The 17884-nt window shown below is 36.4% G+C and overlaps 1 protein-coding gene across 2 annotated transcripts in view; it reads left to right on the top strand.

Moving 5' to 3' along the window:
- LOC136857053 (forkhead box protein J3) overlaps window positions 1-16018 on the top strand; it is a 107260-nt gene extending 91242 nt beyond the window's left edge. For both annotated transcript variants that reach the window (XM_067135417.2, XM_067135416.2), the window contains exon 7: window positions 15619-16018. In XM_067135417.2, the coding sequence (XP_066991518.2) occupies window positions 15619-15662 (44 nt within the window). In that variant the 3' untranslated portion in view covers window positions 15663-16018. The remainder of the gene's footprint in view (window positions 1-15618) is intronic.
- The last annotated feature ends 1866 nt before the right edge of the window (window positions 16019-17884 follow it).

The raw sequence follows: 17884 nt of genomic DNA, 5'->3' as shown, positions 1-17884 counted from the left end.
AGCCATGTCATTTATGTTAGGGTCTTAACTTGTTGTCTTCGATAACACACAAGAAGCACTTTGGTCTGAACTAGGACGGTTTCTAACAGTTGACTTCACATGTTCTTTGTCTTCTGGAAAGAATATTCATCGTCAACAGCACACACGATTTTCACCAATTCTTCACCAAGTTGTAGGAATTTGTTCACCGATGTACTGCTTTCTTGAAATTCAGTCAACTCTATTTCTAAACTGTCAATATCTAACCACTCAAAAAAATTGGCCTTAATAGCACTCATTTGTGCAATATGAGGTTTTGAAATAAAGTGCGATAGTTTCTCCAAATCTCGAAGTTGAGATAATCTCTTGGCAACTATTTGTCTTACAAAATTCGAAACAATAAAGAGTTACACACTACAAATAATTACGCGATGCTGGCAACCACACACAAGCCAAGTGGGTGAGCGAATGGTTCGTCAGATGCATCTGGCATTTATCTCACTTGACTTCCGAACCTATCAGTGTTGAAGTGTTGCCATAATGCACGTCCGAATGGAGCTAGAATTTAGATTTTTGGTATATATTTCTTAAACCTGAAACACTGTAACTATACCATGCATGAATATGTATATTATATAGTACAAGACGTACATAAAAACGTTAATATGTGCATATGGTGTGCCACCAAAATCGTGTTCGCTTGTCACCTAGTGACGCGTGGCATAGGTTCGCCATCCCTGACCTAGGTCATTCAACCTTGCTAGTCAGAATAGAGTGAATGCTGGTAGGTGTCGGTTGTTATTGGTAATGTGTACAAAGAGTGATATTTATAAATGATGAACATTACGTATCCATGAAATGTTGCACTATTGAGGAATGTGTTGTTTTTATTTATCCACATTGGGCATTATTACATGTGTGCAATATGTTTGTTGGATTTCCATCATAAAACAGGAGCATCCTGGAAGCATTCACTTTAGTACTAAATACTTAGTTCTTTTTCCAAATATGTTATATTTTTCAGTGCATTCACATCAAGAGGACTAATCACGAAACACATGTCAGAAATAACTCTCCAGTCTTAGTGGAGTTTATAAAATATTTTGAATATTTGGCAATTCTAATTTTGTTTTGTTAAGTTTAGTGGTAATTCTGAACATGTACAAGTTTTTGAATTTTTTTTAAAATGCAGAAATAATTCAGGTTCTGTTTGTGACTGATATTTCCGGCACCTGGAGCTATTAATACTACATATGCATAGTTCCAGTGGAAGCATTGGGAAGGTGGCACCAGTTGTATAGTACAAGAGAGAAAGGTTTGGGCTACTTAACTCTCATGGGCTGTTTTGTTATATTTATTTTCAATATGCTTGCCCTAATTCTTGAGTGTATCTCTTTTTGATATTGCATTATTTACTTATTGTCTTTGTAACATTTTTATACATTACCACTCAATCCCAACTTGTTTTTATAATGTTTTTATATTTGTTGTGTTTCTTTTTTTAATTGTAACTTAGATTTTATTTATGGTGCCTGTGGCAGATATGGCTTCCAGTAGAACATTTAGTGTTTAGTAGTTGCTGAAGACAGGATTGTCAATTCACTACACAGGAGCTGGGAAGTAATGGTTCTGTTGGTAATATTGGCATAGGTTATATCGGTCAGTGAAAGTATGATTTACCTCCTCAATTAAGAATGAATTATTCACAGTAGGTAAAAGTAACTGTTTATGTTCTATTACTGGTTTCTTTAGTAATCTTTATGTTTAAGTGGTGACTGGTTAGATGTTCATTTTCAAGATCGGTATATGTGCTTTTAATCTTAGATAGATGGTAATGAGCAAGCAGAAAATCACTAGTGCTCTTTTTTTTTTATCCTGGGCGGAAACAACATCGAAAGGATGTCACATTTCAAGTACCTAGAATACACAAGATTGGCATCTGGATGTAGAAATCAAAACCAGAATCGGCATTGCAAGTAGTGTGTTTCTGGAATTAAAATATGTTATGTGCAATGATGACCTCCGATTCGAAACCCATCGGTGTGTCATGAAGATTTTATGTTTATTTGGTATTAGTTTGGTAACTTGTAAATTGATCAATTCAATTCTGTATACAGTATTGAGATTGTACACTTGTTTTATTGAAGAAAGAGGTAAAAGTAGACAACTGTGGCCTCCCAAAGAATGGAAGTGAAGTAGTATGAGATATCTATAAGGTGTTGGGATTAAAAGGAAACATGAGTGGACCACAGGGTACTAGTTCCATCTGAGGCAATTTTGTGGAAGCTATAAGTGAGTCAATTTGGATTCCTTCGATCACTATCCACATTGCAAGAGACATCCACATATCGTCTGTTATGAATTGACAAACTTTGAAACTGTAGCCAAGACAGGTCATTGACTAGGTTAAGTCACTTTTAATATAATTCACTCATGTCTTTGTGGAATGTTAGTGAATTGTCTTAGAAACAGTATTGCCATTATTCATGTGCAATGAATTGCTATGAGAGATCAGTTGCTTTTTTGTGTTTCTTGTTAGGCCCCTTTACTTTACAAAGGTAAAAAATTGAATGCATCCTCCTATTCAGTACATCATATATTCCATCATTAGATGGAGTAATCAAATTCAAACATATTTCAGCTTGTTTGAGCCATCTTCAGTGAAAAAAAAAGGGGAGGGGGGTTGAAACAAGCTAAAAAAATCCCAAAAAACATAATGAAGGAACAAATGAAAAAGCAAAAGAGAGACATGATGGAAACAAAATTGGCAACAGTATACTGTACAATATTTACATCATCATCTTGTGGAGCAAAAAACAACTCGCTGGGATAAAATACAGTGAAAACAGGGGTTAATACAAACATAATTGAAACTTAAAACTGTGTTAACCTAAGAAGAAAAGAAATGAAAACAACTGATACAGATGGAAATGAACAATAAGTGCACAGAGTGAGGTTGCGGACCTCTTACTTTACAAACTATTGGTTTTATAACAATTCAAAACAGGATGAAATCACTGTGTCGAAAATTCAGGCCAAAAGTCTGTCTTTGTGGAAACATTTTCACATCGAATGGCTAGGAGGGGAGCGGGAGCAAAAAAATTAGAGAAACCAAGCCTGAGATAATGTGCAGACGAAATGCCTGTGACAAGTGATGGAAAAACGCTGATGAAATTTAAAACTTTAGAACAGTAGCATTCTCAATGTCTTCTCAGTTTAGAGCTACCATTTTTGATTATTGTTTCATAATGTTGCTTGGTTGGTTTGCCTTATTATAAAAGGTCGGAAGGGCCACGACATAAAATTGAGAGGCTGTGTTAGAGCAGATGACAGATGCATGGTAAACTGTAAGTGACCTAGTGGAAACCATCAATGAAGTTCCAATCTGTAATGAGAAAAAAAATGAGGTTGTGTGAGAAACTTGGGCTAATAAAGTGTGAAATGGGTGTGAAGAAAACTTTAAACTTACGGTATTCAGAAGGTGGTTGTCTCTCTTTTGTTTTTTCATTTGTTCCTTCATTATGTTTTTTGGGATTTTTTTAGCTTGTATTATGTCAATTATTTCAACCCCCCTCCCTTTTTTTTTCACTGAATATGGCTCAAACAAGCCGAAATATGTTTGAATTTGATTACTCCATCTAATGATGGAATATATGATGTAGTGAATAGGAGGATGCACTCAATTTTTTACCTATCATGTAATAATAATAATAATAATAATAATAATAATAATAATAATAATAATAATAATAATAATAATAATAATAAAGGCCCCTTTAAACAACAAACATAATCAGCGTCAATTTGTGTTACTTCTATGATGGTTAAAGGAACTGTTGCTCTTTATAAATTAAAAACGCTTCAAAACAAATCACGCAAAGTGATCCATGTAGTGAGCAGAAAGGTCATATACAATATTTTAATATTCTATGAAGAAAAATAAAATATGGGTTTCTACAGCCGTGAAAAGCCTAAAGCTGCAGGTAGAAGTGATAAGATAGGATGAAAAAGTAGATTAGAACAGAAGTAAAATCCCAACTCCTGGTAAACGTCGACCCCGTACGAAGAGGAAAACTCTGTGATTAAAATATTATATTATATTATAAAATAAAATAAAATATTATACACCAAATATTTTGAGAGTATTTTGAAGTACTGAAAGAAATTCCTTCTTACATAGGGATTAATTAATGGAGCAGGAGATTTAAAGGATGTGATCAATGATAACTTTCCTAACCAACATCTAAGGGATGAGAAAACTAACATTGCGGATAAAGATTTTGATGTTGAATGTTCTGCTTTAGATGCTGCATGATAGTGGTTATTATAGCATGTGTCACGTAAGTTTTATATTCAAATAGAGTATAGTATTAGTGCTAACAGCATAATCCATACTTTGCATTCTCGGTCTGCTAAAAACCACTAATAGTGTTTTAAAGTGACTGTACATGCTGGCTTTTTTGCTTCCACAAGCTGCTCTTACGCGTGTGCTATGGATGTTGGCAAACATTATCACGCTTACTCACTAGTGTTAATGAATGATCAGGCAAGTAATTGTCGGATCATTGTTTTTTCAACAAAGAGGGCGCAGCAGCATATCGTTAGAAATTTGGTCTTCTATTTGAGCCAGACTATTATAACTTTCCTTGGTTTTCCATGTTTTCCCATTTTCACACCAGGCAAATGTTGGGGCTGTACCTTAATTAAGGCCACAGCCGCTTCCTTCCCACTCCTAGCCCTTTCTTATCCCATCGTCGCCATAAGACCTATCTCTGTCGGTACGACGTAAAGCAACTAGCAAAAAAAAAACTTTCCCATCCAAAGTCTCATGCCAAACTACTATTTATTATCTGTGGCAGGGCTTTGCTAAGAACTTTCCATCAATTATAAACTATAAAATGTGTTCCACCTACCATTTTTTGTTCATATCTCCATGGCTTGGTTCTAAAAGGGCCAGTGTCATTTTTTATCGAAATTGAGATATTAACTGATACAAACGCATTTTATCCTGGCTTGTAACATGTTAAAAGGGCCAATGTCTCTGTTAAGTACTAAACGAACAGTTAGCGTTTAATTAAATAAGCCCTTGCCAATAATGTTAGATTACCAATAAAGATTGGAGACCTGGTAATTTTTAAAGAATACGATAGAAAAAATTAGCGTTTAATAAGGTGACTTCCACAAAGAAAGTATAAAGTTATTTAAAGTTAGTTGTTGAAAACAATAATTGGAAAACTATAAGCAAAACTTCAAATGCTCATAGCTCAAAAACAGGTTTTTGACATTGGCCCTTTTAGAACCAAGCCACTGATCTCTCTCGTGGAAAGACAAGATTGTTCTGCTTGTGTGAGGCTTTTCTTACTTGTCAACACTCTTGATACAAGGAAGAGAAGAGAGTATCTCAGGTGATTGTTTTATTGATGATTAAGAGTGAAAATGGAGAGATAATAACTCAACCAGATGAGATAAGGGGAAAATGGAAAAATTATTTCAACAAATTTCTGTGCATTAAAAAAATGGTTTAGATGAGATAATAGGGGAGTAGTGTGAGATAACAGAAGCTGAAAATTATATTGCAATGGAGGAGGTGGAAACTGCAGTCAAATGAATAAAAATGGGAAAAGCAGCAAGAATGGATTATGTATGGAAGTGATAAAGGCAGCTGGACCCGTTGATCTAAACTGGCTATATAGGCTATTTAGATTTATTTGGAAAAAGAAAAATCTGGGAGTAATAATCTTATATTTAGGCAGAGTGACAAGAAGACGTGAAATTATCGAAGAATCACGCTCATATCTCTAGCAACAAAAATATGCTAAAAACATGTAACCTCTTGTGTAGAAGTGTGGCTCATGGTTGTGATTGTTGGAGAATGAGGTGAAAGATGGAAGGACAATGAGAAGTGCCATATGGTATGGTTTTAGAAATAGAAGGTCATCACCAGACCCTGTCTTCACTACAGGTGATGGAAAAGCAATGGGTAGGTTGAAGAGAAATGATAGTGACACATTTAGGGGTTGTGGTGATTATTGTTCTAAGAGGAAGTACAACTGCACAACTATCTTCTCTTAGCACTAACCAGAAGGAAAGGAGGAAAAGTTTTCATCCTATGAAGAATGAAGGTATCAGCACCATGAAGGCCTTGCATACCTAATACCATTGGGAAATTGCAGTGAGACTCTGCACTCACCCGTTTAAAATAGGATAAACTGAGATAACAAAAAATAAATAATTTTGGAATATTTACAGCGAGTTATTTTAAAATGACATTATCTTTTATAGAAAGTGAGGGTTTAATGCTTGACACAGTATTACCAACATGTAGCCTCTTACCCAGGTCTTGTATTGTGAACAAGTGTGGCTCACGGTTGTGATTGTTGGTAGACAGACTGATCTGTCAGACGTTTGCACAAGTACCAGAGGATGTTTTGGTTTTGTGTGTGTGTGTGTGTGTGTGTGTGTGTGTGTGTGTGTGTGTGTGTGTGTGTGTGTGTGTGTGTGTGTGTGTGTGTGTGTGTGTGTGTGTGTGTGTGTGTGTGTGTGTGTGTGTGTGTGTGTGTGTGTGTGTGTGTGTGTGTGTGTGTGTGTGTGTGTGTGTGTGTGTGTGTGTGTGTGTGTGTGTGTGTGTGTGTGTGTGTGTGTGTGTGTGTGTGTGTGTGTGTGTGTGTGTGTGTGTGTGTGTGTGTGTGTGTGTGTGTGTGTGTGTGTGTTTTTTTTTCATATTTTATGTTATTATTACCTAGCTAAGGAAGGAATGATCTTTGTGTGATCCCTCCGGTCCAGTAATTCTCTTCTCCATGTATAGAATGTTTCTCTTTTCTTTGTGCCGTGGGCTTATCACCATATTGCAACCACCACAGATGTGTTATCTTGGTGTTATCAATTTTAGTAGTTGCAGTGCTGATTAATCTATATTATGCCCTAGAATAATAAACTTTTATTGAACATTAATGTAGTTGAGGATAACAGTACCTCCACTTGTTTAATGTAGCCCAGGAGTCTTTGACCTCTCTAAACTTCTCTTTCTCAGTGAAATTTTGAAATTATTACATTTGCATTATGTCCGGCTCCATGGCTAAATGGTTAGCGTGCTGGCCTTTGGTCACAGCGGTCCTGGTGTATCTTACCCAGGTGTAATAACCCTTTAGGACGATGCCTCCATTTCCTGATTAAACATCCGACTAAGGGTTGGGCAGAGAAGTGGGTTGATTGTCGAGGGTAAGTCTAGATGTCGAAGTTTATCACTTATCTATAAGTATATGACAGGAAAAATGGAGGTTTATCTCGAATGAGAAACACTCATATGTGGTAAGATGAGTTTATTCCATAAAATAACCCCGAATCATACTATAACAAATAAAAATCCAAATAATAAAACGAATATGAAATTTGCACCGAAATGAAATTGAAATGAATATGGACCACAATCATTAATTCCGCAAAACAAATCAATGATAAAGTGAAAGTTCAAAATCACAGCATTAAAATATATGTGAGCTTCAAAATATCTTCAAAATTATTGTCCAATGTTCATGTTCGTATTTGTATGGAGTAGCATGATTTTAATTATCACCATAATACGGATTGAAATTCAGGAAAGTTGCTGCCATAATTATCTTTAAATGAGAATTAAGACGCAATGGGACATGATATGAACTACGAAAAATACTAGTGGCATTTCCCTACGCTATATTTACAGTAATCACAACATAATTAAAATATCTCAAATATTTGCATTGGATCAGGTAGGGGAAATATACTACACTGACTCGATGTGAAACGCTGTTCATCAAAGGCTCTAGTAAGAACTAGATTGACCACAAACATTCACTCAGCACTCGGGCTGTTCCCCATTAAACAAGACAAAATCTCAAAACAACATGGGATTACACAAAACACCATCCTGCAAGAGAAAACAACTAATATACTTTAATAAACACGTGGAAAGCAATGGGCAACATTGTGTTCCTGTGCTGCATTTGCGCACCAGATAGTGCCATTCACCTGTCACATATTTTCTGCTTTGGAGTGGGCTGAAAAGAAATGTTAAAACTCAATTCTGTTCTGAGGATTGATCACTGTTTCGACAAGATTGTATTACGGAAGCAACATCTCCCTTCACACTGTCTAAATAACACCGGCTGATAAGCTAACTTGTAGGGCGAGCTCGTATTTGAACAACGCCTCGGAGATTTACATACACAATCGTACTTCTTGTCAGCATGCTACTAAATTCAACACACATCATATTCACTGGCCTGACATTAAATTCACTTCAATTCTGCTTCTCAGTAATATCTCAGAATACAATCACAGGCCTATTCTCGATGCACACAATTCTTATAACATAATCAGGCATGCCATCTGCCTGCATAATTAACTTCATCTTTTAGCATGCATTAAATTCTCTTGTATATCTTATAATCTCATCAGCCTTTCTCATTATAAATCAGGTTCGATTTCCTCTCAAATCATTGAACGAAACAGTTTCCAACCCACATTAGAAGAATATTTTCTAGTCAACGTTGCATATACAACTCCATACACGTCACAGCTTCTGAAATACATGCGTCATGCATCCTATCTGTCACTAATCTTTCTAAATGGAAAATAAAATTTAGTCTCAACGCCACAAGTGTGTAACTCGGAAAGTGGATGATTTTGACAATCTAATCTTTCTATCTCCTGCATACAAAAAACAGGTATAACCCTAAGCTAGGTAATATGCATAAATACACAATAAAATCAAAATAAATCCTAACATCTCCCTCAATTTCCCATCTAACTAATCGTAAAGTAAAAGAAATATAGAGAAATCATGCAATCCCCTCTTATCCATATTTACAGCATCACAAACGTGAAATGAACACATGCCGTCCAGCAAAATTTACATTAAAGAAAATCCCTACACTAAATCTAACTAGTATTAATCGTAATTCATATAACATGCCATTTAATTAAAACATGCGTCTTATCTTGGCAACTCCCTGGACATCGATAGCAATTCACATCCCTGCTATGGTGGTGCTCTACTCCATCTTCAACACGTTTTCAACACATGGAAACAATCGTCTTTCTTCTAAAGGCGGTGCCATCTTCTTGATGTAAGTTCCTGTACACTGCAACACACAAGACTTCTAGAAATACCTCTTCACCGCTCTCTGTGCACGTGCCGAACAAACCCTTGTCAGCTGTAAATATGCCAACATTAATATAACAGCACAAACACACGTAAGGTTCACGTTACAAAATGTTTAAGATTTAAATACAATCATTTAGAGCGGCTCGCAGTTCGATACGAAAGTCCTTCGTGATACAAGACTGACCCGAAAATACAATACGGATGAGCATTTCTCACTCAATCACAAGTCTGCCTCTGTGGATCCGTGGTAGAGTGTCAGCCTCCGGATCCCAAGATAGCGGGTTCAAACCCGGCAGAGGTAGTCGGATTTTTGAAGGGTGGATAAAAGTCCATTTGACACTCCATGTCGTTTGATGTCGGCATGTAAAAGATCTCTGGTGATACATTTGGTATTTACCCGACAAAATTAATTAAATCTCAGCCATAGACGCCCAAGAGAGATCCGGTTTAATTTGTCTGCCATCTAGCGGACCTAGAGTAAAACGGAACGTCGAAATTGACGAGCAGACAGCCAGATGGCATCAAATCGAAATCTCTGCACACGGTAGCTGAGGGCATACGATTATTATTATTATTATTATTATTATTATTATTATTATTATTATTATTACCAGTCTGCGGCTGACATTACTGTCTATTACTTTAGAATATGAATTTGCGACATAGCGCTATTGGAAATTTATTACTGCACCCAGTTTACTTAGCACTCTTCACAAATAAATGCACTGTTTTAGGTCGATAAGACCTTACACTTTTAGATTTCTGCCCATGTGGCAGCATTCGCGCACATATAAAAAAGAGAGGTATGGAACGATGTTCACTTCACGGCAACTCACACAATAAGGAGGACGCTCCCAATGAGTGGGATGCTTAAGTAACATAGCCAACGCCGTTGTAGCTATGGGATTTCCCGTATGTTCAAATATTCAACTAATCAGCATGCTTGTTACCCACAATGACTTTGATATTTATTAAAATTAACATCAAACACACTCCTGATGACTTAATAATGACTCAGATAGTTGCTATAACGTATTTGCTATAACGTATTCCTTCCTTATTATTTCTCACTCTCAGACCTGTGGAAACCCATCAACTAACAGTACTGACTTCTCTATATCAATGTACTCTTCACACAGATATCCAAGTTGGTCAACCTGGGATTGGCGTCTCCGAAGACCTTAAAAAGTAGTTAGTGGGACGTTAAGCAAATAACATCATCAACCTGGGATTTTAATTCTGCGCGGTCCAGAATTCATATTAGCCACACCCTCGCTTCCTAATTGGCTGAACACTCCTCATGGCCAACGAATTCTACACGTGCCGAGATGTGCTAACTCCTGATAAAGCTGAACATTTCCCACGGTTACAAGCAAGCTTCGCGCAACATACAGCGACTTTACGTCTCCATGGACTTCCGGTCTCAACTGTTTGGTAATCTGCTACTTTTCTAATGCCTGACTGAAATCCATCTCGATATAATTATTTAATATGGCCAATATATGTCTGATTGTCTCTTATGGGCTGTCAGGGTACGGCTCATCTCTCTCCTACTCCAGGAAAAAAATGAATACGTGACGGTTTTTTTTTTTTTTTTTTTTTTTTTTTTCCCCCTGTCATCTAGAAATGTGGACTTTCCTTCATTTAATGTTCTTTGCCATCTTGCAGGCTCTTTTTCTCTTCCATAGTATGTTCATAACAGGTGGCTCTGTGATTGCTGGTAGTAACACAAAGAGTGCTTGTGAAATCAGTTGTGTGGTGAGCGTTGTGCGAGATGGAAGTAACCCATTTTGAGCAGCGTGCATACATCAAAATAGCCATTCTCCGGGGGAGAAATGTGAGAGAATGTCACGGTGAATTGGTGGAAGTCCTTGGGAATAATGCCCTCTCATACCATATAGTAGCATGGTGGGTGGAAAAGTTTCAGCGTGACAAGTGTCACGTCGGTGCGCACACTGACAAGTTGTCCCGAGCGTTGCTGATCACAGGTTGCTACACGTTAAAATTCTGCATTACTGCAAATGTTGCTCAAGACTGCCACTTCCATTTGCCTCTTTTTCATTTTCTCTTCATTTATATGTGTAAACTAAACATTTATGTTGTTGTTTGAGTCATCATTCCATAGACTGGTTTGATACAGCCCTCCATTCTGCCACCCCATCCTGTGCTAATCTTTTCATTTCCCCGTAACTATTGCATCCTACATCTGCTCTAATCTGCTTGTCATATTCATACCTTGGTCTACCCCTACCGTTCTTACCACCTACACTTCCTTCAAAAACCAACTGAACAAGTCCTGGGTGTCTTAAGATGTGTACTATCATTCTATCTCTTCTTCTCGTCAAATTTAGCCACAATGTTCTCCTCTCACAAATTCGATTCATTATCTCTTCATTCGTGATTCGATCTATCCATATCACATTCAGCATTCTTCTGTAACACCACATTTCAAAAGCTTCTGTTCTCTTTCTTTCTGAGCAAGTTATCATCCATGTTTCACTTCCATACAATGCCATGCTCCAGACGAAAGTCTTCAAAAATATTTTTCTAATTCCTATATCAATGTTCGAAGTGAGCAAATTTATTTTCTTAAGAATGGCCTTCCTTGCTTGTATTAGCCTGCATTTTATGTCCTAACTTCTGCCATCGTTAGTTATTTTACTATCCAAGAAACAATATTCATCTGCTTCCTTTAAGACTTCATTTCATAAACTATTACTACCTGCATCACCTGACTTCATACGACTGCATTAGATTACTTTTGTTTTGGACTTATTTATTTCCATCTTGTACTCCGTGTCCAAATTTCAGTCCATACCATTCAGCAATTTCTCTAGATCTTCTGCAGTCTCAGATAAAATAACAATATCATCAGCAAATCTCAGGATTTTGATGTCCGCTCCTTGGATTGTGATTCCCTTTCCAAATTCCTCTTTGATTTCCTTTACTGCCTGTTCTATATAAACATTGAAAAGGAGGGGGGACAAACTTCAGCCTTTCCTCACCCCTTTCTGGATTGCTGCTTCTTTTTCATAGCCCTCGATTCTTATCACTGCAGACTGACTTTTATATAGATTGTAGATAATTCTTCGTTCTTGGTACCTGATCCTGATCATCTTCAGAATCTCAGATAGCTTGGTCTAATCAGCATTAAGAATGCCTTTTCTAGATCTATGAATGCCATGTAAATGGGCTTGACCTTCTTAATTCGATCCTCTAAGATCAGACGTGAAGTCAGGATTGCTTCACGTGTTCCTACATTTCTTCTGAAGCAAAACTGATCTTCTCCTAACTCAGTTTCAACTTGTCTTTCCATTCTTCTGTAAATAATATGTGTTAGAATTTTGTACGCGTGAAATACTAAACTAATGGTGTGATAGTTTTCATACTTGTCAACACCGGCTTTCTTGGGAGAAGGTATAACAATATTCTGCTGAAAATCAGATGGCACTTATCCTGTCTCATACATCCTACACACTAAATGGAATTACCTCGCCATGGTAGTTTCTCTTAAAGCAGTCAGTAATTCAGAGGGAATGTCACCAATTCCAGGTGCTTTGTCTTTATTTAGGTCTCTCAAAGCTCTGTCGAATTCTGACCTCAAAATTGGGTCTCCCATTTCATCAGCATGAAAAGCCTCTTCTTGTTCCAGAACCATATCATCTACGTCTTTACCTTGATACAACTGTTAGATATGTTCCTGTCATCTTTCTGCCTTGTCTTTTTTTCCCTAGAAGTGGTTTTTCATCTGAGCTCTTAATATTCATACACATAGTTTTCCTTTCTCCAAAGGTTTCCTTGAATTCCCTCTATGCAACATTACCTTTCTTAGGCCCATACAACCTTCAACATCCTTGCACTTCTCCTTCAGCCATTCTTCCTTAGCTGCCCTGCACTTTCTGTCCACTTCATCCTTTAATCATCTGTAACACTAGCCTGCAAAAAAGAAAAAAGAAAAAAAACTTTTTTGTGCAGTAAAAACGAAAATAGGTGGGTTTTATGAATTTCTTAACACAGAATTCAAGAAAAAAATTAGTTTTGGCGTATCACGTCTGGTTTAGTGGCAATTTTACAAAACGTTATTTTGTTCTTACGTAAAATTGTTGATACTTAGTATTGATTAAATTTGATGTATTAATGTAAATTTCAGCTTGCAAAACGTAATCATATTTTGCATGCATTAAATACACATAAATGCTGCTTTGTAAGTAAGTAGATGGTTTGTGTTATATTTTTAATGTATATTGAAATTCGTGAAACTGAAGCATAAAGCGCCTTTTTAGTTTCGGCTGTACAGTTTCTTTTAAATTAATATAACCGTGCCTTGAATAAAAATTACATGGTTAAACATACATAGCTTTTGACTTACATTATGTGCAGGTTAGATTCACACCTCCGTCTTTTCCGAGGAATTTCCGAGTTTTTGAAGTTCCTGAATGATCTCTAGAAGGGTCATCTCGTGCAATTGACCAACAATAATCGGCCATCATATTCACATCGCAACGTCCCTGATAGTGTTGTTCTGCATCTTTGAGGTCCTGGTGAAACCTTTCACCTTGTTCTTCACTGACAACTCCTAAATTTGGAGGGAAATAATCTAGATGCAAAGCTAAGAAATGAAGCTTAAGGCTCATATTACAACTGAGTTCCTTAAACATTACCAACATTTTTCTTACAATTTCTTTGTATTGAGGGGTCCTTAATGTTGCCAAGGAATTTAGTCACTACATCTTTGAATGCGTTCCATGCCTCTTTCTCGATTTTGGTCATCGTGTCCGTGAAATTTTTTTTCCTTCATCAGTTTACGAATCTGTGGTTCATCAAATACGCTTTCTTTGATTTTTGCATCTGATAATGAGGGTAATTTAGTGGATAAATATTGGAAGCATAGGCTACTTTTATCTAATGCCTTGACATACTGTTTCATCAATCCTAATTTGATGTGCAAGGGTGGAAGTAGAATTTTTTCACGGTCAATAAGACTTACATTCAAGACATTTTTAGATCCTGGTTGTAGTTGTTTCCTTTCTGGCCAATTCACTGTATCCCAACGTTTATCCCGTGCCTTGCTATCCCATTCACATAGGAAAGAGGGAAATTTTGTATAGCCTTTTTGTTGTCCCAGCAACAATCCAGTGATCTTCAAATCACCGCAAATTTGCCACCCATGCTCGTAATATTTAATTTTTTCAAGCACCAACTTTAAGGTCTCGTATGTTTCAGACATTTTTTTAAAGTGTGCAAGTGGTACGGGTGCCAGAACATTTGTATTATGAAGCAAAACAGCCTTTAAACTTCTTTTGGAAGAGTCAATAAAACCACGCCAGTTACTAGGATCATACTCTTTCACTCCCAGTTGACGTAGATGATTTGAAACATCCGTACAAAATACAAGTTCGTCTTCGAGAGTATAATACTTTTGGACTGTTATCTTTGCAAGGAAACTGCTTTATCAGTCCATCATAAACATTGCATTAGGGCTGAGGCTTTTAACATGTCTGTTCATTCAAGTGGTCTAAGATGAAAGACAAACACTCAACTGTCCTTATCTTCAATCCTACATACCTCGCGGTCTATTGCGTATCTGGGGGAGTTTGTTATGAATTTACCAGGAAACCCCCAACTACAAAATGAAAATTCAGACAGCAATAAACCTATAATAAAATGCAAACCATAACAAATCAAATCACATAATTTTTTTTTTTTTTTTTTTTTTAAGTTGTGCAAGAACATCTCTCAACATTACATCTTACGAATTCGTGCAGATACTAAAACACTGAATTGCGTCAAAACTAGATGTGATAGGAAAAATATAGCATATAGCAGACTATCTCGACAGATACCCATCTATCTGCTTCATTGGGACGCGCAAACCTCTCTCGCTGCAGAAATGTCACATGGTTCGCATTCATGTATGAAGTAAATATTGTTCAGACTTGGCTCAACATTTCACTATTTGTTTTACTCTGTTTGGTTGGCAGTACTGTAGAAGTGAATGTCAAAACAGCACTGTTCTTCCTCCCCTGTTCCCTCTTCCCTGTAAAGCTAGCACCTAACAAGACTTGTACATACAATGTGTAGAAAGAAAGTCCCATTCACCCACAGGCTTGTATAAGACTCAGATAATGTTTTGTTTGTCTATTGTATGGAGAAGGGAATTACTGGTTTCCAGCCATATGGGCATTGATGTTTTCATTACCAAAGGGTACAGTACTTTATAGTTTCTTTTGCGTACAGTTTGCTCAAAGTATACTGACTGCAGCTTGTGTATATTCAGACTGGCATGTTACAACTAGCCTATTGAAGGGAAAGAACACTTAAGATGTTATTCATTCTCATATTGAATGATATGTGTAGCATGAAAATTATAAAATCAGACATGAAAATAAACAGAGATCTTTACATTAATATCTCTAGAGTTTAGAATGTATACAAGCTGCTTGACATGACATTCATTAGTGGCATTATTTTAATTATTGTGTATTTTTTATTTTCAGTATTACTAGCCCTGTGTGTGTTCTTTGTTGAGGCAGCTTTTTAACTATATTGCAGTTGTGGAAGCCTCTCTCAGGGCAGCCCCACTGTGAAGGTTATTCCGAGAATGAGAACTGTTACTGTTTATTCATATTCAGTCCTGGCCGTGAGCAATGGCAAGCATCTTGACAGACATTGCCCCGAGCCAGAGTTCAGGTTGTGATTCATTTATCAAAGTGCCTACAACTTAAAATGGTTAATTTTCTTGTGTTTTCCATTTATTCTTCTCTTCATATAATAATATAGCACAGTTCTGTTTTCACTAATGTACATAAAGAGATGTTTTTATACTTACAATGTATATCAAAGGCCAGTTAAAACAATGTGCAATTTTAATTTTTAAAAGGCCCAATTATATATGGTTTATTGGCATTGGAGTTTTTTTTTTAAATAACCCTTGGTATTATGTATAAATATCACCAGTCCAATATCACCTTTCATGAAAGCTGCTCATAGTTGTTAGAAGACCAACAGGAAACAGAAAATGGGATGTTGTTTATTATTACCTTCATAAACCCCACTGTGTATGGGTATACATCGAAAACATAATGAAAATCTCATTCTGTTATTCAATATTGAGTATTTTCATAGCCTATAATGTAAGCCTCAGATGATGTAATTTGCAACATCACTCTGGCTACGTCGTACATCTGGCTGCCCACCTGGCCAGAGCAGAACTTGTTATTATTATACAATCTTCCTACAACAGCTGCAGGTTGCCCAAGGACAAAGAGTACCTTAACAACAGTAATGGATATAGATACAGTAAGTAGATAATGTGATCGTATGATGTTAAGTGTAGGCAATCGAGTGAGGCACTTTAAACATTTATTTGAGGTCCGCAAGCATGGTTCTTTAATCCTTTACTTTTATTTCATCGGTTAATTGGAAAGAAGTTCAGTGAGAAGTTGCACATATAAATAAGAGAAAGAAGTTGAAATAGGTTCGTTTAATAATACAGCAAACATAAATATAAAATTAAACCAATAACAAAATTATGACAAACCAAATGCTCACATCAAACCAGTGTTAACAATTCATGTTTCTTATTTGCTCTGGGACTAGTGAAATAATCTGTTGTCATTTTAGAGTAGTTGTTGAGAAGAATATTTGATGCAATTGAAATAATCATTCTCACTGTGTCTGTATTACTGCAACCACAGATACAAGTATCTTCAACAATGTGGCTGATATAGTGTCAGAAAATACTACCTGCTCACTAAGTAAGCACAGATCATCCTCCTGTATGTTGCTCATTGACAAAAATACATTTTCATACTTCTCAGGTAATATTGACTGCATAATCACAATTACATTGATAGTTACCTGAATATTGTATGTCTGTGGGAACAGATAATCCACCATGATTTATTATCTGGAAATATTTATCTTCACTTTCTTGTACCTGAGTATTTGCTACTAGGCTCACACAGTCCTGGCAGTAGACTTCTTTACTAACTTGAAATGTGATGTAACCACAAATGTAATACAGTCCTGATTTATTAATTATAGTCAATACTAAGGAAGCCTCCGTAAAATATTAGAGAAATTACTAAAAACATCTTCTTTAGTAGAATCCTCCATTACTTCTGCAACATATTTTAATCATAATCATTGGCACACATTGCAATATTGCTATATCTAGCTGAATACAACCCCAAGACACTTTTTGATCGTATTTTCCATTCAGCTTCAAATACCTGTCTGACACTTATATTGTAGTTTCTGCCTGCCAGTTGCCTGTAGCAGCCAAAACGTGATTCAAAACTATAAATCTGGAACTTACCAGGGAGAACATACTGCAGGTTTAAATAATTCAATGAATATTTTATTACTACCACAATAACCTTTGTACAGTGACATAAGGCACATGAGGTGTCCTTAGTTAAGGTGCCCTTTATCGGAAGATTTTCATTTATCTCATTCTTGTGTTTCAGCCAAACAGTAAACTTTTCTAAAAATATGTCTCTCAACTGTTATGCTTTTAAAAAGTGCGGACAAACTGTTCTTCTTCAGTACACAAATCAAGGGTGTTTATATATTCACAGTTGTCCACCATTTCAGTATAAGGTTTTTGAGTAACAGTACGTGATTCAGTACCTAGGAAGTCTGACATTGCAGTTGCCTCATTGAAGATATTTAGTACTAAAAAGACATTTTGTGTTTCAAAAGTTGAAGGGTAGACAGTTTTATTAGATAATTTTGGGGCAGATTTAATCAACATGCTGC

This window comes from Anabrus simplex, chromosome 1 (assembly GCF_040414725.1).
Source record: "Anabrus simplex isolate iqAnaSimp1 chromosome 1, ASM4041472v1, whole genome shotgun sequence".
NCBI lineage: Eukaryota > Metazoa > Arthropoda > Insecta > Orthoptera > Tettigoniidae > Anabrus > Anabrus simplex.
Note: the sequence above shows the minus strand (reverse complement) of the source record. Positions and strands in the feature narration are given on the sequence as shown.